At 42.3% G+C, this 23,216-nt stretch overlaps 1 protein-coding gene across 1 annotated transcript in view; it reads right to left on the bottom strand.

Annotated features, from left to right (window-relative positions):
* Positions 1-19,820: 19,820 nt before the first annotated feature.
* Positions 19,821-23,216, bottom strand: part of LOC147432322 (antitermination NusB domain-containing protein) — a 67,483-nt gene continuing 64,087 nt past the window's right edge. The window contains exon 7 of the mRNA XM_086492304.1: positions 19,821-20,431. Coding sequence (XP_086348430.1) covers positions 20,313-20,431 — 119 coding nt within the window. The 3' untranslated portion in view covers positions 19,821-20,312. The remainder of the gene's footprint in view (positions 20,432-23,216) is intronic.

Genomic DNA, 23,216 nt, shown 5'->3' with positions numbered 1-23,216 from the left:
TTGCGGGACCATTACATGACCTAACAAAGAAAAGCGTTAGGTATACATGGTCTGCTAAGGAGAACAATGCTTTCGAAAAGCTTAAAGAGAAGCTTATCTCTCAACCTGTGCTTACACTATCGGATCTCTCAAAACCATTTGAGGTCCAATGTGATGCTTGTGGTGATTGCCTTGGAGCTGTTTTGCTCCAAGAAGGGCACGCCATAGGTTATGAAAGTCGAAGGCTCGACCCTGTTGAGAAAGCTTTAGGCATATATGAAAAGGAACTCCTTGCAGTTCTACATGTTTTAGACTCATGGAAGCACTATTTATTGGGGACTCCTTTCATTCTGCGAACGGATCACCAAAGTCTTAAGTACTTCATGACGTTGTCAGGAGTTTTTTGGAGCAAGGGATTGCGCATATGTACATACACATGCATGGTGCATCAAATAAGGAATTGCCCATTTTCCAGAGCCAGGTGGTTACGTGGGGTCCACATGTGTACATGAAGGATAGGGTGTACATAATGCATCGATTTTCAATATTACCAGTACCAGTGTGCTTTTTCTACAATAAGGAGGAGTTGGTAGCGCGTAAAAATTCTCGAGGAAGCTATCCACGGGCCGACGACATGAGGTAAGCAGGTGCGTCAGATGGCATCTAGTGGCGTCAGGAGGCTAAACAGGGTCAATACTTGCACGTGGATGAGTACGGACACAACGTGGATGTTTTCTTGTGATAATTATGCAGAAAGGTCATCATGAGGACCATACTTTGGGGCCACTTCACGTGGTGGCGAGATGCATTATTGGAAAAAAGCTGAGTGCCAGGTGTGCGAATGATGCAAAAAGGTGACAACTATGCACTGCGAGGTCAGTTTTTGGCCTGTTCAGGGTCCGCCGTTTGAGGTCATCTAAAAGGCCAAGGGTGCCCAACTAAAAGATAAGTGTGGGAACTGAAAAACAAGAGAGAAGACCAGAAAAAACGTGGAGAGAAGAGGAGGAACAGCCGCAACTGTGTTTTTGCTCATTTTGGAGCCTGTTTTGGCCGTAAACTGCTCATCCGAGGTTGGATTTGAGCACTTTGACATTGTAGACTGGGGTTTTGGGCCGTTCCGGACGCAATGGCGCTGTCCATTTTGCCAAATTCCTCACTCTTTTTCTGCTGTTTTGGCTGTGTAAGTTTCTCCTATGAGTGAAGCTTCTACTCCAATTTGTGATTGTATCTAGTATCTTTTACCCATATTGTGTGAGCTATTTGCCCCATTGGTGTTGGCCCAAGCTCTGTTGGATTTAAACATCAGAAATTCTCCTCTTTTGAGCTGAGTTTTGTGTGTGTGTGTGTGTGTGTGTGTGTCTGTGCGGAGTGGGCAAGCGGATAGTCTCTCTCCTCTCACTCCATCGGTGTGTGTCCTGTCTCGGCCAGGTGTGTTGTGTAAGCCGAGTGGTGCCCCCTAGTGTGTGTGTGTGTGTATCTTCCCAAGAGTGTCTGTTGGGTAGTTATAGAGGCGTTCTGTGTGTTTTCATCCCACTCACATTCTTTTGGTGCCCCCACTGAGGATCTTCTTCGAGTACCTTCTGCTTCGAGCTTCAAGCTTCGAGATTCGGGAGTACAGGTTACAGGTTACAGGTTGCAGACTACAGGTTACAGGTTACAGGGACAGGTATAGGTACAGGTGATTCACACAAGTACAGGTAGCTGGAGTACAGTGATATACTAGCAGTGATGTCACTTGCAGTTGTTGTGGGTATGCATCACTTGGTGCCACTTTGAGCGCATTGTCTGCTGGATTGTACGTTACTTGTGGACACTGCCATTGTACGCATTTGTGGAGCCATACTTGGTTGTATTTGGCAGTCCCAGCCATTTCTGAGACTTGGTCTGGAAGATAGTCATTTCTGAGACTTTACTATACGCGATTTGCATTAGCCTTCGTGTGAGGGTCGATAGCGTGAGGTTTTTATTGAGCTGGGGGATTCTCAAATGTGGAGATTCTTTCGATGATACAGGTAGCTGGAGCACCCTTTTTGTGACCTCGCCATAGGCTATGTACTAGTGAGTCCTACTTGATGCTCGGGTTCTATTGTTGACAGTTTATGCATACATATACAGTCTATATTTTGAGTTCTCACTGCTCTACTTCTGGGGAAACTCTGCCAAAAATTTTCCAAGTTATGATGGCTGGTTTTTTGGTCTTGTGAGCCATTTATGCTGTTATGCTGCTAAAATTTTGGCAAAATCAGAGGTTAAGTCAGGTGTGCCTTCTTGGGAGCTTCATGGTTGGCTTTAATGGATGATCAAAATGGCCCTCAATTCACTCCATTTCATTTAACTCAAAGAATCCAGATAAATGTTCATGTGTCCAGGAAGATTTTTTTCCAGCAGCGCATAGTCTTTATGTTCGGGCCAAGAAGATTACAAGAGATCTTGGAATGTCCTTTGCCTGTTGTAATTCCGATGATCAACTATGAAAACTCATTTGATGTGCATGTGTTTGTCCTTATCTAAAGTTGAGCTCCATTGAAGTTTCTGGGATTGGGTAGTCAAAAGTTTTGGGTTCTTGCACGTGTGTTCAAAGGGGTTCTCAAAGCATTGAAACTTGGGTAGCCATGGCTTTCTCTTATCCGGAGTTTCATGGAAGAAGTGATGAAGATGCGGAAGACTTTCTGGAGCAAGTCGAGGTGGCATGCATAAGCAACAATATGTGTGATGAGGAGAAGATTTTGAGGCTATTTGGATTGCTTTTGAAAGATGAGGCCCGTGTTTGGTTCATGGATTTGGAAGCTAAAGAAGCAGTGGCTTCTTCTTATGGTTTGAGTCTTGACAAGTTTATAGAAGCTTTTTTAGAGCGTTTCCAGGTTTTTGAAGATACAAATGCAGTATGGAATGAGCTCAATGCTCTTAAGCAAGGTTCTTGTCAAGGTGTTGATGCCTATATACAAGTTTTTACAGATTATGGACTCGTTGGTGTGTTGCTCTTAAGGATGAGACCCCCCCTTGTTCATTGAAGAAAAGTTCTTTTGTTGATGGTTTGTCACCTTGGTTGCGGTTCGAGGTTGAGTTGAAGATGCCCGAGTCTTTTGAAGATGCAGTATGCATTGCAAAGCACAAGGAATGGAAGTTTAAGCGTCTTGAGGCACATGGTATCAGTACAGGTATGCATGTGCAAGATGGATTTGACATGGAAGATGAAGTTAAGCCTAAGCAGGTGAAAATTAACCTATCCTATGATGTTTCTCGTTTCTTCCCAAGGTCTATTGTGAAGCGTAAAGAGGTCTTGCAGGTTGATAGGGTTATGGAAGAGCCTAAAGAGGTGAGTAATGCTTTGGATACAGGATTGAAAAGTCTTGAAGAGGATGCACTGGCTACTTGTGTACCTTGTGATTCTGGGTGTGAGTGTGAGGTCGAGGTTATTGATGATGAGCACGTATCTTTGGGGACTAGTTCCTTGGAAATTAGGGAAGAGGGCAAGGTTGAGAGCCATTTTGTGGATTTGTTGGATGTGGAGCCTGTTTTGAAGCCATATTTTGATGTATGTGCAGTGATTGAACCGATTTATGAGCATGATTGTGGTTTAGAGCAGGGATCTGTATTCTTGGAGACTGATGAACCCATGCTAGAAGCTATGGATAGTGGTGCTAGCCATGATTATGATGTGGATAAAGTTATGTGTGATGATGAGTATGCTTATGATGATGAGAAGGGGTTTGGCATATATGAGTCCAATCTCAACTATGTGGATGCCTATGCTAGGGATATGTGTGCTGCGGGGATACTTTTGTGCTTTGGATATCAACAACTTTACCTTCACACAATTCTTTTAGCTACTTGGGTGCATGATTTGCAGGTTGTTGCTATGGCTGGTGAAGCCAAGATGCCAGGTGATGAGTCACTTGAGTTGTCTCTATCGGTTGGGTTGAATGTGGCATGCAATATTTATGCTTTTGGAACTCCAGATAGGGCGGATGTGTTAGTTGGATATGCCGATGGTGCATTTTGGTTGATTGTTGACAAATGTAGGTGTGGTGTTATGATGCTTCTTGTGAATCAGGTGATATGCCTTTGGCCTTTTGATCCAGGTGGAATGAGCATCTACTAGTGCTGCTGCTGAGCATGAATGCTCTAGCAAGCTAGGGGGTGGGCAAATTATGTCAGGAGTTTTTGGAGCAAGGGATTGCGCATATGTACATACACATGCATGGTGCATCAAATAAGGAATTGCCCATTTTCCAGAGCCAGGTGGTTACGTGGGGCCCACATGTGTACATGAAGGACAGGGTGTACATAATGCATCGATTTTCAATATTACCAGTACCAGTGTGTTTTTTCTACAATAAGGAGGAGTTGGTAGCGCATAAAAATTCTCGAGGAAGCTATCCGCGGGCCGACGACATGAGGTAAGCAGGTGCGTCAGATGGCATCTAGTGGCGTCAGGAGGCTAAACAGGGTCAATACTTGCACGTGGATGAGTACGGACACAACGTGGATGTTTTCTTGTGATAATTATGCAGAAAGGTCATCATGAGGACCATACTTTGGGGCCACTTCACGTGGTGGCGAGATGCATTATTGGAAAAAAGCTGAGTAGTGCCAGGTGTGCGAATGATGCAAAAAGGTGACAACTATGCACTGCGAGGTCAGTTTTTGGCCTATTCGGGGTCCGTTTGAGGTCATCTAAAAAGCCAAGGGTGCCCAACTAAAAGATAAGTGTGGGAACTGAAAAACAAGAGAGAAGATCAGAAAAAACGTGGAGAGAAGAGGAGGAACAGCCGCAACTGTGTTTTTGCTCATTTTGGAGCCTGTTTTGGCCGTAAACTGCTCATCCGAGGTCGGATTTGAGCACTTTGACATTGTAGACTGGGGTTTTGGGCCGTTCCGGACGCGATGGCGCTATCCATTTTGCCAAATTCCTCACTCTTTTTCTGTTGTTTTGGCTGTGTAAGTTTCTCCTATGAGTGAAGCTTCTGCTCCAATTTGTGATTGTATCTAGTATCTTTTACCCATATTGTGTGAGCTATTTGCCCCATTGGTGTTGGCCCAAGCTCCATTGTATCTAAACATCAGAAATTCTCCTCTTTTAAGTTGAGTTTTGTGTGTGTGTGTGTGTGTGTGTGTGTGTGTGTGTGTTGTTGGGGTATAAAGCCCAATGTGGTCGCCCAGGTAACTGGGCGAGCCGCCAGGTATGTACACATATTCTTTTGTAAAAACCTAATAAGAACTCACTATGCTCTACACATTACAGTAGAGCAAGTTCACCATATCGTCGTGCTCTTCTTCTCGCACTCTCTCTCGGGTCGCACTTCCGCTCGTACTCCTTCAACTGGTATCAGAGCTCAGATCGAGGCTCGGGGCAGCACTCCAGGAGGCTAGAGTCACCAACTCAGATTGGAGTGAAATTCGACAGGCGAAGACACGGCCCAAAATCTCGTGGGGGAGCCCGAAGGACTTGGTGTTGTCAGAATTTCATTCTGAGGTCATCTCGGCCACCGTTCAGCTTCGACAAAGGTCTGCGCAGGCCATTTTCGACAACGTGGTCTCGACGGGTGCAGATCCGACTCTGCAAATTTGGGGTTTTCGGCCTACGACTGCAGGTGCTGAGGATATCGACACTCCCAGAGTGTTGATTTTTGGTTGTCTACACATCGAAGGACGGCTCACAGTTCTTGGAGGTGTGTCACATACGACACGGGCGCATCTACACACCGTCTGTAGGCGACATCCACTAGTTCATCAGGTAGCTTGTGTTTGCTGATTGATATTTCAGATTTCATCCTGACATTGCAGGTACTTCCACATGGGATGTATTGTCAGAGATGATGTATGTCTGTTGAGGGTTTGCTGGCTGTGAGTCACGCAGCCAACAACCGCCGCAGCATACAGTGGGAAATTTGTGGATGTATGACTTTGTGGGAAGTCTATGTACTGTCAGATTTACTGCAGCCTTTGTTGAGGGTCGAGTGAGGTTTTATTGAGCTGGGGGATTCTCGAATGTTGAGATCCTTTCGGTGATACAGGTCTTGGAGCGATCCCTCGAGCACCCTTAGATAGGCAGCTGGGATGTATTGACTGTGAGTTAGACAGTTGGGATTGCATCTTTTCTTTACTGCCGTTGAGGCATTGTCGCATTCTATGCTTACAGGACAGTGACAGGACAATCAGAGACAGTACAGGTGCAGGACAGGTTTACCCACAGCTTACAGTGTTAGAGAGACAGTGGTTTTTTGAGCTGTTCTTTGGTCTCTTTTTAGTACACCAGAGCCATTTTACAAAGGAGACTCTGCCAAAATTTCTGCAGAATCTGAAGCTTTCTTGGTTCATTTGACAGGTTGATATTGGTTCAGAGGTCAGTTTATAGGGGAAACTCTGCCGAATTTTTCCCAGGAAAGTAAACTACTGTGAAGCATAGCTATGGCTGGATCACAGGACACTGCTCTTTACAATATCAAGAAGCTGGATGGAACCAATTTCCCATTGTGGAAGAAGCAGATTTGGCACGTGTTGGTACAAAAGAAGCAGATAAAACCTATAAATCTCAAGGGGATAAAACCAGAAGATATGGACGAAGATGAATGGAGCGAAATGGATGAATTGGCACTTTCTACCATTATGCTGACTTTGGCAGAAAGCGTTTACTTCAATGTAGCAGACGAGATGTCGGCTTATCAAGCATGGTTAAAGCTGAGTGATCTTTATGAGAAGCAGAGTGCAGCTTCACAGGTATACTGGCTTAAGAATCTTGTTGACTTGAAGATGAAAGAAGGGACACCTATGTCCAATCATCTGAATGAATTCAACACAATCTATAGTCAGTTGTCAGCTCAAGGTGTCAAGTTTGATGAACCTGTTAGAGCTATGTTCCTGTTGATCACATTGCCGGAAAGTTGGGACACTTTTCGCACAGCTTTGTGTAATTCTGCACCTCCAGATGGTTTGAACATAGCAGGTGTAGAAGGAAGTCTGCTTACTGAAGAAACCAATAGAAAGACAATGGACAAAGGCAAAGGAACAGCCTTAGTTGTCAGGGGAAGGACCAAAGAAAAGTACAAAGGTGGAAAGAGGAATCAGTCTCGTAGCAAGTCCCGCAGTGCTAAAGGCAAGAGTGACATAGAATGCTACCATTGTGGCAAGAAGGGTCACATGAAAAGAGACTGCAGAGAATGGAAAGCAGAAAAAGGCAAAGAGAAAGCTGAAGACCATGGTGAGAAGAACAAGTCCTCAGTGAAGATTCAAGAAATAAATGTGACAAACACTGTTGCAGAGGATGACAGTCTAGTGTCAGGAGACATCTACTTCTTGAAGAATACAATGGACTCAGCTCTTCTTACAGCATCTGATGGAAATGCACTGAGTGACTGGATTATAGACTCAGGGACATCACTTCATGTGTCTCCAAACAAGGAGTGGTTTACCTCTTATGTGACCACTAAAGATCATGTTCGGCTAGGCAATGGGCAGACATGTGAGATCTTAGGTGTTGGAGATGTTCAATTGAAGTTTCAGAATGGCTCTTCTTTCACGTTGAAGAATGTGAGACATGTTCCCGCAATTACAAAGAGCTTGATCAGCACAGGTTTACTTGATGATGCTGGCTACGTCACCACTTTTGGACAGAACATGTGGAAGATATCCAAGGGTTCTATGACAGTAGCACATGGAGTAAAGTCTGGAGGACTTTACATGATTTATGTATCAAATGTCTCTAAAAATGTAATCAATGTAACCAAGCAGCCGAACGTTTCTTTGTGGCATAGCCGGTTAGGACATATGTCCAAGAAGGGAATGGAAATCTTGTCTCGTTCTGGTTATTTGCCTGGATTTTCATTTAATGATTTTGAATTCTGTGAACATTGTCTGTATGGTAAGCAAACACAACAGCCACATAAGCATAGAAGCAGTAGAAGAGATACACAGTTGGCACTTGTTCATAGTGATTTGTGTGGACCTATGCCTAACCTATCTCTAGGGGGTCTTACTTTATGACATTTATAGATGATTACTCGAGGAAAGTATGGGTTTACTTTCTCAAGCACAAGGATGAAGCGTTTAGTGTTTTCAAAACGTTTGTGACACTTGTGGAGAATCAGAGTGGCAAGAAGCTTAAATGCTTACGCACTGACAATGGTGGAGAGTATGTTTCAAAGGCCTTTCAGGACATTTGTGAGTCAAAAGGTATAAAACGTGAACTTATTGCTCCTTACAATCCTCCTCAAAATGGTGTTGCTGAGAGGATGAATAGGACCATACAAGAGAAGGTCAGAAGTATGTTGTCTAATGCACAGCTGCCAAATGGGTTTTGGGCTGAAGCTGTATCAACAGTTGTTCATCTTGTAAAAAGATCTCCTAGCAAGGTTTTGCAGAAGGATTCAGTGCCAGAGATGGTATGGTCAGGCAAAATGCCCTCATACAAGCATCTCAGAGTCTTTGGCTGTGAGGCATATACTCACGTTCCAAAGGAATTTAGGAACAAACTTGAGCCAAAGAGTAGAAAGTGCATCTTTCTAGGCTATGGTAATTCTGGTGAGATGGGGTACAGACTTTGGGATCCCGAATCCAGAAAGGTTGTCCGCAGCAATGATGTTCACTTTAATGAATCCAAATATCATTCTAAACCAGAGAGGGTTGAGGAGATTAGAAGAGTTGTCTTCCAAGAAGATGGACCTGCACGTGCAAGACAAAATGTCAGGGCTCAAGAGGAGCAAGGACAGGATAGAGTTGAACCACAGGTTGTGGCTGAGCCTGAGCCACCTATTGTGCGTAGATCTGGACGTGTCACGCGACCTCCTGATAGGTTTGTTCCATCTATGAACTATGTCATGTTGACTGATTGCAATGAGCCTTCATGTTACAAGGAAGCAGTGCAAATGAAGGACTCCGGGAATTGGCAATCGGCCATGCAGTCAGAGATGACAGCTCTGCATAAAAACAAGACATGGAAGCTAGTTAAATTACCGCAGGGCAAAAAGGCTCTACCTTGTAAATGGGTTTACAGGTATAGGATCACCGCTCATGATAGTCAGCCAAAGTACAAAGCAAGGCTTGTTGCCAAGGGCTTTAAGCAAGAACAAGGCATTGACTTTGATGAAGTCTTCTCTCCGGTGGTCAAGATGACTACATTGAGATGCTTTCTTGCATTGGTTGCCATATTAGATTTGGTGTTGCACCAAATGGATGTCAAGACAGCGTTCTTGCATGGTGATTTAGATGTGGAAATTTACATGTAGCAGCCAGAAGGGTTTGTTGAGAAAGGCAAGGAAGATTGGGTATGCCAGTTGTTAAAGAGTCTTTATGGCTTAAAACAATCACCGAGGGCATGGTACCATAAATTCCACAAGTTTATGCTTTCTCAAGGCTACAAACGTAGTGAGTTCGATCACTGTCTATATACAAAGAAGGCTAAGGATGGTAGTTGGCTGATCCTTATTTTGTATGTGGATGACATGTTGATTGCTGGCAAGCACTTGGAAGAAATTTCAGCTTTGAAGTCAAAGATGGCAAAATCGTTTGACATGAAAGACATGGGTGAGGCAAGTCATATACTTGGTATGCGCATTGAGAGAGACAGATCAAAGAAGTTGATTTGGTTATCTCAAATCGAGTATATTGACAAGGTTTTGCAATGTTTCAATATGGAGAAGGGAAAGGCACTAAGTGTTCCATTGCCACCATATGTAAAACTTAGCAAACAAGATTGTCCTGTGTCTGAGGAAGAACAGGCTGAAATGGATAAGATTCCATATGCATCTGCATGGGTAGTTTGATGTATGCAATGATTGCTACTCGCCCAGACATTGCATTTGCAGTGGGAGTAGTAAGTCGATACATGTCAAACCCAGGCAAGAAACATTGGGAGGCAGTGAAAGGAATATTGAGATACCTGAAAGCTACAAAGAGTATGCGTATATGCTATGGGAGTCAGGAGCTAAGTGTAAAGGGTTTTACAGACTCAGATTATGCAGGTGACTTAGACAACCGAAGGTCTACGTCAGGGTATGTCTTTACATTGGCTGGTGGAGCAGTATCATGGCGTTCTAGATTACAAGATTGTGTTACTCAGTCTACTACAGAGGCTGAATATGTTGCAGCATCAGAGGCGTGCAAAGAATCAATTTGGCTTAATCGACTAGTAACAGATTTGGGAATCAAAGAAGAGATGCCTGTGTTATATTGTGATAGTCAAAGTGCTATACAATTGGCTCGCAATCCAGTTTATCACTCAAAGACAAAGCATGTGGATGTGAAGTATCATTTCATCAGGGAAATGCTCGAGGATAAGCAACTTCAGCTTGTCAAAGTTCACACCACAGAAAATCCTGCTGATCTACTTACAAAAGGACTTCCCTCAAAGAGCTTTGCGCATTTTCGCAAGCAGTTAGGTGTAGGGTAGTACATCACTTCTCTACATCTCTTGTATATTAGCTTGTATAGTAGCTTCTCTCACACTTAAAGTACCACATTGGACTTTAAGTGGGAGGTTGTTGGGGTATAAAGCCCAATGTGGTCGCCCAGGTAAGTGGGCGAGCCGCCAGGTATGTACACATATTCTTTTGTAAAAACCTAATAAGAACTCACTATGCTCTACACATTACAGTAGAGCGAGTTCACCATATCGTCGTGCTCTTCTTCTCGCACTCTCTCTCTCGTGTCGCACTTCCGCTCGTACTCCTTCATGTGTGTGTGTGTGTGTGTGTGTGTGTGTGTGTGTGTGTGTGTGTGTGTGTGTGTGTGTGTGTGTGTGTGTGTGTGTGTGTGTGTGTGTGTGTGTGTGTGTGTGTCTGTGCGGAGTGGGCAAGTGGATAGTCTCTCTCCTCTCACTCCATCGGTGTGTGTCCTCTCTCGGCCAGGTGTGTTGTGTAAGCCGAGTGGTGCCCCCTAGTGTGTGTGTGTGTGTGTGTATCTTCCCAAGAGTGTGTGTTGGGTAGTTATAGAGGCGTTCTGTGTGTTTTCATCCCGCTCACAACGCAGACCAAGCTCTCCGACAAACAAAAGAGGTGGGAAAATTTCCTTTCGCAATTTCATTTTCATATTGCTCACATTGCTGGCAAGCATAATCAAGTAGCTGATGCACTCTCAAGACGGCCGAGAGTGAATGCAGTTTCCATAGTAACTCTCAATGATCTATCTTCAATGATAGATGAGTACGCTATTGATCCCGATTTTAGAGATGTGATTTCAGCCCTTGCATTAGGGAAGAAAGAAGAACCATTTACTTTACAAGATGGTTATCTTCTCTATGGCAATAGACTATGTGTTACTAACTCACTACGTGAGAAAGTAATGTATGAATCTCATGCTCCACTTTATGCGGGGCATAGAGGGATTCAGTCTACCTTAAAGGGAATTGAAACATATTTCTATTGGCCTACCATGAAAGTGAACATACAAGAGTATGTTTCTAAATGTGTGGTATGCCAAAAGACAAAAATTTATAGAGGGAAGCAACTTGGATTGCTTCAACCTTTGCCAATCCCTAATTCACCATGGGAGAGCATATCCATGGATTTTATCTTTGGATTGCCTAAGTCTATCCATGGGAATACGGGAATATGGACGATAGAAGACAGGTTCAGTAAACAAGCTCATTTTATACCTGTCAAAAAGACTATCAAAGCCCATCAAATGGCAACCCTCTTCATTTCACAAATTTTCAAGTACCATGGCTTGCCAATGTCCATAGTGTCGAATAGAGATCCTAGAATGCCCAGTAATTTTTGGAAGGGTCTCTTTGAGAATTTAGGGACAAGGCTAAACTTCTCTTCGGCCTATCATCCACAAACGGATGGCCAAAGTGAAATATCTAACCTAACCATTCTCGATCTACTAAAAGCCTATGTAACGCAAGTAGATCAAAGATCCCAATGGGAGAAGTACTTACCCTTAGTGGAGTATGCTTACAATAACACTGTACATACTTCCACGGGAAAAGCACCTTTCGAGGTAATTGAGGGAAGATCAAAAAGTCCCTTGCTACTTAAGGTACATGGGAAGATCTTCGTTGTAGATGAGTATAGCCGGGACCTACAAGAATCTTTTCAAAAGATTAAGGATGCTATCTCTATCTCACAGCAAAGGCAAAAGGCTGTTGTTGACAAGCACAGAAGAGCCCAAACCTTTAAAGAAAATGATTGGGTCTTATTAAAGTTTCCCAAGGCTCGATTAAGGCACACGACGGGCAAGAATCCTACGAGACACCAAAAGTACTATGCTAAACTAGCAAAAAGGTACTATGGTCCCTTCCAGATTCTTAGGCCAATCAATGAGATGGCCTATCAACTCAAGTTGCCCAATCATTGGCTCATACACAATGCTTTCCATGTGAGCCTATTAAAGCCTTACAAAGGAGATCCACCTCAAGAACCAACTATTGAAGACCCACCGGAGATCGAGGACCAAGAGGAGGTGCTGCAGCCTGAGTCCATTCTCCGACATGAAGACAAGGTACTAAGAGGCGGTAAGACTATCCGACGATATCTTATTAAGTTTAAGAATTATCCTTTTGAAGATGCTAGATGGATGGAAGGCATACAATTAAAGGAACCTAAACCTTGTCAATGCTTACAATGCTTCCCAAGAGTAAGCAAATGTACAAAATGTTAAAAATGAACAAAGTTTTTGTCTTATAAGACTCTCTTTTTCTTTATTGTGCACAAAAATGAAGTAGTATGCATGCTTAGATCAAGTTTGCGGAGACGACGTCTCCCAAACACCAACTAGAGGTTGTCACTCTACTATGGAAGATTGATAGGAATAATGTGCAGACATGCTTACGGTAGCCTCAGGCTCTCAAGCACCAAATGGATTAGTCATCCATTGTGGAATGATGTCGTAGGGTAACATAGGGATCCTCTACCCGCTAAGAAAAGGACTCATGAATATGCTTTATCTTCTCTACACCATAGTCGAGGACGACTATGATTTCAAGAGAGAGGTAATGTCATAATAATCAATATCTAATTCTCTTAAATGATTTTCTCATGTTAAACTGATCATTTAATATGGGGAAGTGCCAGGGGAGAAAAGGCTAGAATATTGGTTAAGCTAGCAGATTGGCCACAGTAAGGATCAAAAGGAGGGAAAATAGGGATCCAAAGGGGGGGCCATCTGCAAAAGAGCCATGTGCAACAATGGGCTGAAAAGACACTAAGGTTCAGCCCATTAAGTCTTCCAAAATGCTAAGGTTCCAAAATGCTAAGGTTCCAAAATTCAAAGGTTGTGTCCAAAGGTCAACCATAGGGAATTGGATGCTTTGTGTGTGTCCAAAAAAGTCTTTTCAAATCCCTACATAGGAGGGGGCGAGCCTAGCTTGTAGGGGATGAGAGAGAAAGCCACACACACACACACACACACACACACAAGCTCCCTTTACACAAAGGGAATGAGGGACACATGTCAGCTCCCTAGACCAGATGCCCACAAGGTGTACCCAATTCTTATTGGATGGCCTTGGAGGTGGACCAATGAGAATTAGGCTAGAGTAAATCTAGTTTAATTAATTTAAAAACACTTAATAAAAGAACCAATGATAATTAAGTCCTCTAGAAGACTATTGGACAGTCTCCCAAGGGATCCAATGAGCATTCAGTAGCCCAATGGCTTGCCTGATTCCTATTGGCCGGGAGGCAAAGGGGTCCAATGAGAGTTTAGTTGAATTATTAAATTACCTAAAGCTCTCACAAAAGGGTAAAGGGGGACACATGTCAGAAGGCTATCACTTATGTTGCTTAATTGTCATTGGCTAGCCCTAGGGAGGTCCAATGAGAGGATAGCAAGAGCAATTAGCAAGAGGGGTCGCCCAAGAGAGAGAGGGGACTGATTTTTGGAAGGCATTATCACACACACACTCACACAATCTCATGTGTGAAGTAAAGAAGACTCTCTCTCCTTCTCAAGCTTTAATGGAAAGCTTACCACCTACTCCAAGTTTTTGAGAAGGGAGGCCTACACCAACAACTCTTGGCTTTGTGATGCAAATCCCACCAAGAGCCAAGCTTCAATGCATGCTCATCTCCTCTACCATGCTAATTACTAAGCTAAGCTATGCTAATATGAGTGATTATGTGAGGAGATGTACATCTTTCTCGTAAGATACTCCTTCCTCTCAACCTACTCTCATACCCTGCTAGCTCTCACCATCTTTGAAGGTGTGTGAGGTCTTGGGTCTGAGACCGGGGATAATTGATGTTGTTTTTGCTAAGTGTTTTGCTTAGTGCATGAAGCTTTCATCTTCATTGCACTAGCTAGTCTTGAAGGAACACAAAGAATTGTATTGTACAATGTCTCTCTTGATGGGAGAAACCATAATACAAAGCCTTTTGGAGGGGGGACCGGCTCCATGCAAATCCGGTCCTCAACTGTTGTCAATAGCTTAATTTCTCTATCTTTTGAAAGTATTGTTCATGCTATCTAACTAGGTGTTATGCTTTTTGTTGCTCTCTCCACCCAAGCACTCTTGTAATTCTCATTAGGAATAATCTATTCGAATGAAATGCCCACTATGTTCATGCTAATTTCCGCTACACACAAGTTTTTAGGCCATTAAATGTTACACAAATGTGTGCATTATCAAGCTCAGAGCTAGCTGAAGAGACACAAAGCATAGGTGAAGAAACCAAATCAAGCATAGAATTCTTGCTCATAGCCAAGATAGCCTCAACTGTGAGTGAAAGAAACCAAACCGAGCATAGAATTATTTCTCATAGCCAACATCAAAGGAAGTGTGACATAGCTATAAGGTAGTCTAAGTCTTGTTGATTCGTTCTCAACTCCTATACTGAACTTATGGTGAGAAGGGCAACACTTTGATGTAATAAAAAATGTGACTATTCTCCTTGTGATCCAATCCTGATGATCTTTGAAGGTCCTCCAATTGTGCTCCAAATGCTCAAAGAAGACCTAGACAATGTTATGACATAATAGCTTCTAATATTTCTAATGGTACGATTCAATCACGAAGGGGAGAGTGGGTCCTAGCATGGAGTCCTCACATGCCCTATGAAGCCTAAGGTTAGTACTTCACAATCCGCTCGTGTATCCTTTGCCACATTATATTGATGGCTTCTTTTATCGAGCAATGCAATGCATGCATACCTTAAGCAACACAAGGCCAAGTCAGTAGGGTGGAAAGGTTGCAAGGTGGGGCTAGAGGTCAATAAAAGGGTTTGCGTGAGAGGATTGAAAAAGCAAATGCTAAGATAACGCAGGTCATTAAAGAGGATATACTCATGTCACATGAGATGCATGTAGTTAATGTTTTCAAGCAAGGCTCCAACAAGGGATACATCAATTTATGTACTTTTCTCATGCATGGATTTCTTATAGAGAGAGCCAAATGTTCATGCATGCCTTCATTCAAAGCATACCCATTTCATGTGGATTAGTGCATGGGCATGGAATGATTTGGTTTGTAGTTTCAAGCACTAAGACACATTCTCAAAGCTTGAGTTGTTTTGAGGACTCAATGGCCATAGAAACATCAACTACATTGTGTAGATGACATTTTATTCTCTATTATTAACATTGACAAGACTAGCCACTTCTACGATAAAACAAGAACTAGCTATGCTAGTTGCTACCAAGTTGCCTTTGGAGATAGAAATTCATCTATGAATCTAGAATGCAAATGCCATTTTCCTTTTCTTTGATGTGGCTAGCTACAATATATTTTTTACCTTTTGCCCATGTTTTTCTCAAACTAGTTAAATTTTCATGGCATTTTTTTTACAAAATCAAATTAGGCCTACAATAGTAAATGTAGTGCTTCATAGTTGTCATTATACGTACTCACTACAACCATAGAAGCTAACTTATACATTGATTGAACTAGGTATTTACTCTCACTTTTGAGCAGATAAAATGCGATACGAGTAATTTTACTAATGATCTTGAGCTTTATTCGATGAAAAGACATGTCAAAGAGTGGTAAAATTTTTATTGTTTTGAAGATATGTATAAGGGTGAAAGCATGTTAACCTGCCGTGCTTTTTGTGCTAGTTAGCAGTTTCAAGTTAGCACATCTTCGAAAAGTTGGGTGTGCGGTAAATTTTTTACAAATAATATCAAAATTTGTCGGAGGTTGTACATTTGGATTCCTTGTTTCAAGTGCTTTCTATTGATATATCATATGTCATAGATCTTGGAAATGTAGCTCAAGTTATTGTACTAGTTAGCATATGTCAAAATTGTGCTAGTTAGCATTGTTCGGGACATGAAAAAGCATAACAGGTTAACATGCTTTCCGCCATAATTCCTTTGAGTGTATCTACTAATTGATATCGTATATATGTGGTAAGAAGTTTATAGTGCAAAACCATGCATACATAAAGACATAGGATGACTTCAATGGTAGCCAAAGTAGTTCATCTATTTTCCAAACTTGACAGTAAATGCCAAGGGTGGGCTAATTAGATAGCTTCTTTACAACTCTTAAAATCTCTAACTAGAATAAAAGTCTTAAGGCTAAAAACTATTTACCCAAACCTAAAAACAAGTGCTACTCTTCTCAAAATAGTACACCTAATAAGTAGGAGAGGTTAGCTTGCACGATCTTTCTTGTCACAAATTGCTTCTAAAGGTGGTGGAAGGTGACCGTATGGGAGTGACCTTTTGTGGACTATCTGAGTTGGCTCTTCCAAGGGTGTTGTTTTAGGTCATGTCATTGAACAACATAAAATCTAGAAGGCATACTTTAGTGTACATATTTTCCATTAAGCTATACACTCTCTGTTTCCCTTTTTGTGAAATAACACCTTAACACAATCTATATAAAATATTCTTACATTAGGACCACAACTAAATAACAAGAAAATTTAAAATCTCATATGTCTTTTAAGAACATGGATTTTAAAGATGCCAAACTAGAGCGAGTCCCAATTAGCAAAAAGGCCTACTATATTATATCACGATAAACTAAATCAACATAGGAGTGTTCATGTAAACATCAAGGATAGCCCTTGCAACTATATACATGTTCAATGTGGAAGTTGTGCTAGTAATGAACCATGGATATTTGTTAAGAGCATAAAAAAGCGCCGGTAAGTTGGTATTACCACTTGTGTTGTATCATAAGTGTCCTTTTTGTATTAATAAGAAAATTAAATACATATTTTTGTTAAATTCAATGTAGAATTTTGTTATATGTCATGTTCTATGATACTAATACTAATGAGAAAAATATTTCTACTATGAAAGAAGCAAGCAATATAACCTACCATGTTTACACTTAAGTAATCACTAAGTAGCTTTATCACCTCAATCTTAGCATGGAAAGAAAATGTATGAATGCTTATTCTATACTTTGATCCCATTAAGTATTGATTTAGAAGGCAATAATATGAGTATTTTAAATATGAAAGGTTGCTTTATAATATAAATGTTTACTAATGACTTTTGCCACATCAATATGCTATATTAAACTAATACTTATATTTATTGAAGTTTTTAGAGATAAGAAATTTACTCTTGAAAGGGATAATCGCAATTTTTCTCCTTGTAGTATTTTATAATCTATTATGTACGACATCAAACCCAAAAATAAATAAATTAATGCATAAGAAACGTTATACTACCAATACAAAACTATGTATAAAAATTTCAACCTTATTAACAATCCAAGGCACACAATTTGGTTTCCCATTTGAAAATAAGCATTTAGAGTAGTCTAAGGTTCAGATTGTATTGGTGATATTGTTTCATAATGGAGTGCTAAAAGCACCATTTATACTTTGATTAAGGAGCTAAGAGGATCTATATGATCCAATGATAATTATATGGTCTAATTCTTTACGAAAGTGTTTAAAAAATGCACACAATAGAAATTATGTCTCCAAATTATAAGCTACCTAAAACTACAAAATGCGAGAAAATGTCAAGTGTATTTGAAGTAAAGGACTTATCTTTGACTTGAAACCAAACAGATTTAGAAGCATGCACTATGGTAGCCAAAGTTGCAAGCCTCTTTGTTTATGTGAATTCAACATTTACAGGGAAGTAGATCTTGAATATCAACTCAAAAGAACAGTAATATGTTTATTTAACCTCCAACAAGTCCTTCATAGAAATTTTGTTGCATAGCTCCTTATTCATACAGTTTTTAAAAATGCATAACCTTTCTTTGTTTCTTTAGGAGGCTAGATCCTTCGATACATTTGTTTCTTTCATGGTTTAGGTTAGAAAAAATTTGTAGAAAAAACATCACTCAAATTACGAAGGAAAGAGTGCTTCAAAAAATGGCAAGGATTTCACGTATCAAGAGACAAGTGTCTGAGGACAAACTGGTGTTAAGAAATTTTTGCATAGACAAAATAGCCTACAAAAAGTCCATTTATAGATGACTTTGCTGTTTAGGTCAACATCAAGTATGAAACTTTCAATCCTTTAAGAGCAAAGAGAACCTACAATATAAGCAAGATGCAACAGTTGCACTTAAAGCAATATTGAGAACTTTAAGAGTAAATGGACATTGCATTATAAATTCTATGTTAAAACTCCTAGTGCACATTGGCAAGTAGTAGAAAAAAAATTGAAACATATTAATAATGTCCAAATACATAGAAGCCCTTAAACACAATTAAAAGACCTAAATAACATAAAATAGATTGGAATAACAATCGTGGCAAGCTCCCTCTTTCTTACATCAGTACACCGCAAAGCATGTGATGGTGATTGTGTTTCGAGTCACTGGACATACAAAACTTTTTATGGATGCAAGCATCGGGATCAACTAGGGCAAGTGTAGAAACAATGATGAATTGCAGAAAGACATGCCTCAACATCACTCAAATTATCTTGGGTGACCCTTCAGAGTGAGTAATAAATATAAAATATTCAATTCATAGGTTTTCAATACTAATCTTAGTAAGCCTTGAGATACATTACAAGATCCATCCGCTTTATCAATCGTTTGGGCACCTCTTGATTGATCCTAGATCATGAATAGAACATTACTCATAAAGGGAGCAAAATAATATTGGAGAAGGATGAATATACAGAGCATGATTATATTATTAGACTATTTATGAAATGGACCCTTCCAAACTCTGCATTTGGTAGAAGAGTTTTACAATGTTGTGCGATTACATGATCTGGATATATACAACAGGCACCCAAAAGAAAATAAGTAGATATCTTGAATCCTTGGTAAATAATCAAAAAACAATGACCACACAGGATATTTTGAATTCATATCTTCATGCTTTAATCGAGGCTTAAAATCTAATCAATCCACTGTGGCTTTTGAATATATACATTTGCAAACTTGACCATCTCCATTTTTTAAAAAACCATGTGATACCTCTGGTCTTCTATCTAAAAGTCCAAGCTCTCTTTTTCGCTCCCCAGTTCCACTCCATCTTTGGCTATCTTCAAAATCTTGCAATCTTTTCAGCTCAAGGTTAAACTTCAAATCCTCTTTAAGTGCTTCTTAAACATAAGGAGAGAGGATTTCTTTCCAAAGCTACACAATCTGTGACAAAGTTAGAGATTTCTTGCTGAGGGTGGCGATACATTTTGTATGAGAGTGGTGTGAAAGCATAGCATTACTTATGACGCAAGCATCACATTGAAGTGCACGTCAATGCAAAATGCTTAGACTATACAATGCCCAAGGGCATCCAACAAAGCTTTCACAACAACCAAAGAACCTCGTTGGCGCACATTTTCTGGAAAGAAAGGTCATCTGAAACTCACGCAATACTCGTGTCATCCCTCATCTGCAAAAACCTTAATCAGGCCATTTTGCTGTTTGAATAAGCCTACTATTATTCCTGATTTGGGGATACATCAATTTTGAAACTCCTTGATCAAGAGGGAAAAGTGCAGTCGAAATGATTCTATGACGCCGCAAATGAAAGAACGACTTGCTAAACCAATATCACAAGTGCCTTCAAAGATGTAAGAAGTGTTAACAAGAATTCAAAGAAGCTGAATTAGCATGTTACAACATGACAAAAAAATGCACCTTTCCTTGTCTTAACACTCGTGGCATAAGAGTTGCCATAGGCTTCAATTTACAGAAGGCAGTGTTATCAAAATCCTTTTAGAATAAAAATCTGCCGATGTCGGTCTCTGCTCCTGACTTCACCTTGCCTTGGAAGTACTCGACCTGCAGTACTTGAAACCTGCCATATCTTTGACATTCTTGTAATCAGTGGAGATATAGAAATGGCTATCTGGCGAGGCCTCTATTCCTTACCCATAACCAGAACCTCATCCACAACTTGCCATTGGGCCCAACTACCCCTACCAAGTTGAGAGTTGGTAGACTCTATCTTTCTTTCAAGATGAGTGATAACCCTTTTCATAATTTTGGAGCTTGGATGATTTTTTTAAACCTCCATTCACTGCCTGTTTACTTCGTTTTGTCTGTCCTTGTAGTATGCACTTTCTGTAAAACTCCCAAGGCACCCATGAATGACTCGAGCAGAGCGCACATCCATGAAGCGCTCTCCCAGCTCCACTGCCTGTGATTCAAAGCTCTCTCTCTCTCTTCTCTCTCTCTCTCTCTCTCTCTCTCTCTCTCTCTCTCTCTATATATATATATATATGGAGCATCGTTGAGCCACATCAACCACAGCCCCCAAAGAGCTGACTATGGAGGACATTGAGGCCATACTCAAGAGAACTATGTGAGAGGTTCATGGGATGATCACCATTGAATACTTTCTCCATTGTACACCTCATTAGCACTCATGTGATTGTACCCCTCCCCATATGTCTTGAGATGATGTATTATGTGATGCTCATTATAGGTACCCTCTTTTATTTATATTTTTCCAAAAAAAGATCCTTCCATTAGTTAATAGAACTGCCCATAGGGCTACAAACCACCTCTACTAAAGAGGGCTACATCAAAAGCATGGGGAGACTCACCCAGTGAGTAAACAAAACATGTTCAATGAGGCTAAATCACAAAATGGGAGGAGGAAAGAGCCACACAGGTGGCCGGTAGTGCCAAGCACCCTGGACCATGGTGAAGAAAGGCCCTGGGCGCTAGAGTCGCAGGAAAGCCTCTCTGCGCTCGCGCATGCGGTCGGAGCTGCCCTGAAGTCTCTCGAATTGACCCTTGAGAATAAGAATCAACTCCAACCAAAAGTCACAAACAGTCTCTGCTGGTGGAATAGGACGAGCCTCGTAGATGTGGAAGCAATGGGCCCGCCAAACGAACCAGAGCGTCAGGCCACACACGAGCTCCCAACACCTCTCTCTCTCTCTCTCTCTCTCTCTCTCTCTCTCTCTCTCTCTCTCTCTACACCACTCCTGGGGGGTAAGCTCTATGGCAGGCTGAAGTGTAGGTCGACCCCCTTGGATCACTATCATTCTGCTGGTGGAGGCTAGCTCAAAATGGAGCGTAGGGTCCGTGAGGGTGGACCAAGCTGCACCACCTCAAGTGTATTGTCGCATTGTGGCAAGAGCTTGCATCAGTTGAAGAACCCGAAGCCAAACATGCTGTGCCATTCCCACAGACAATGACACTGACTCTCCAAAGGATGGTCACAAGCTGCACAGGCTACCAAAAAGCCACTATGTACTAGCCAGCTCCCCATTGTTGTAGCTCAGTGTGCAACTAACTAGCCACTAGAACAAAGTGACTCACCTCGGCTGTCTCGAGTCCCACAACCGCTCCCAAAACCTGACAAGAACTCAGCTGTGAGAGCCTCCTCCTGCCAATGAAGTGCTGCAGCAGGATGAGCCTCTCTCCGTGCTGCCAGTATGTGGCGCCCAAGTCGAACAGTGTACTAAAAGAAGGCGATCCTAGGGTGATCGACTGAAGAGAAGGGGTCTCTCCAAAACTACTCTATAGGATCCCACTGCACTCGTGCCAAAGGGCAGCTCTCCCAAGCCCAAAGCCGCCAGTGGCTTGTCTCAAGATCTGCTAGGTGAGCCTCTCTAGCTAATGGATCAGCCTGCTAGAGAGGCTGATCAAGAACTTTCTTTTAGCCGCCAGTGGCCTGTCTCAAGATCTGCTAGGTGAGTCCTCCCATAGATGCCCACTACTCGTATCCTCTGAAAACAGCACTTTGCAACCTGTAGAGCCTCTACTGAGACTTCGAGCAAGCACGAACCGTGATGAGGACCTCCAGTCGCGTGAAGGCCCCCATCCATCTGGGAGCTGCTCTCTTTAGAGGGGTGAGTCAATCAGCTGGTAAAGCCTCTGTAATGTCCTGGCACATGCTCTGCACCCCTCTCATGCCTCGTAGTTGGATGCTATGTACCTCCTCAGGCAAACCTGAAAACTGAAGCCAGTCGCGTCGGGAGTGCGGGCTGGGTCCTCTGCCATGGGACCCCAAGAAACATTAGGCCTACTACCAACGAGGTGGCCTCTCTGAGTGCTAACCATGGGGTTTCAAACAAGGGGCTGTCTCAAGCGCTCCTCCGTGCAAGTGGGCTGGTGCTTCTCTAGGCCACAGCTACTCCCAAGACCGAAGCACGCTCGCAGCAAACCGATCCTTCAACCTCCTGCCTCTGCGCATCTCTGTAAAGATCTACCTAATGGAAGGGCTCCAAGGGCCTCCTGCATGAGGGACTCGAGCTCAAAGCCAGTGAAGCAACAACTCCTTCAAAGGCTCCTCCCCTAGAAGCAATCCTCTAACAACAAACTTCCCGAGAAGAGCTCTGTTCTGCTGTGATGGTCTATGATCCCCAACCCCCCTGAGAACATGGTAAGGTGATGACTTGCCACGCTACTTTGGCCCGGGCTAACTGGGTGTCGCGCCCTGCTAAAAGAAAGTTCTTGATCAGCCTCTCTAGCTGGCTGATGCAGGAGCTCGAGAAGATCCAGCAAGACATGATGTACCACATAATAGCCAACAGAACCTGCCTGCAAAAGAGAGCCGTGCCGAGCTCTAATGCAGCAACTTCCTCCTAATGATCAGGAGGAGGGGAGCAGTCTGTTGCTCAAGGGACAAGTCAAGGCCAACCCGACAACCCAAAAAACGAATTGCAGTCCCTAGGGGAATAAAACCCTCCCCTGGCGACCAATCAGGCGTAGGAGTATTGCCAACCTAGAAAGCTATTGTCTTCCTCCAGTTGATGAGTGCTTTTGAAGCACAACAAAACACCTCAAGAGCCTGCTCACACCTGTGCAGATTGGCCTCCTGGCCCTCCAGGTATAAGGCTCATAGAACAAAAAGAGGAAGGGATCTAGGGGGATGTCACAAACTGATGACATGGCAGCTTGTACGGAATCCTGGACTTCATGCTCACATGCTGACGTGGCAACTGCATGGACGTCCACAATTTGC

Source organism: Adiantum capillus-veneris, chromosome 20 (genome assembly GCF_014529385.1).
Source record: "Adiantum capillus-veneris isolate H3 chromosome 20, ASM1452938v2, whole genome shotgun sequence".
In the NCBI taxonomy this organism is placed as follows: domain Eukaryota; kingdom Viridiplantae; phylum Streptophyta; class Polypodiopsida; order Polypodiales; family Pteridaceae; genus Adiantum; species Adiantum capillus-veneris.
The sequence above is the reverse complement of the archived record's forward strand: the minus strand, read 5'-3'. Positions and strand labels throughout refer to the sequence as shown.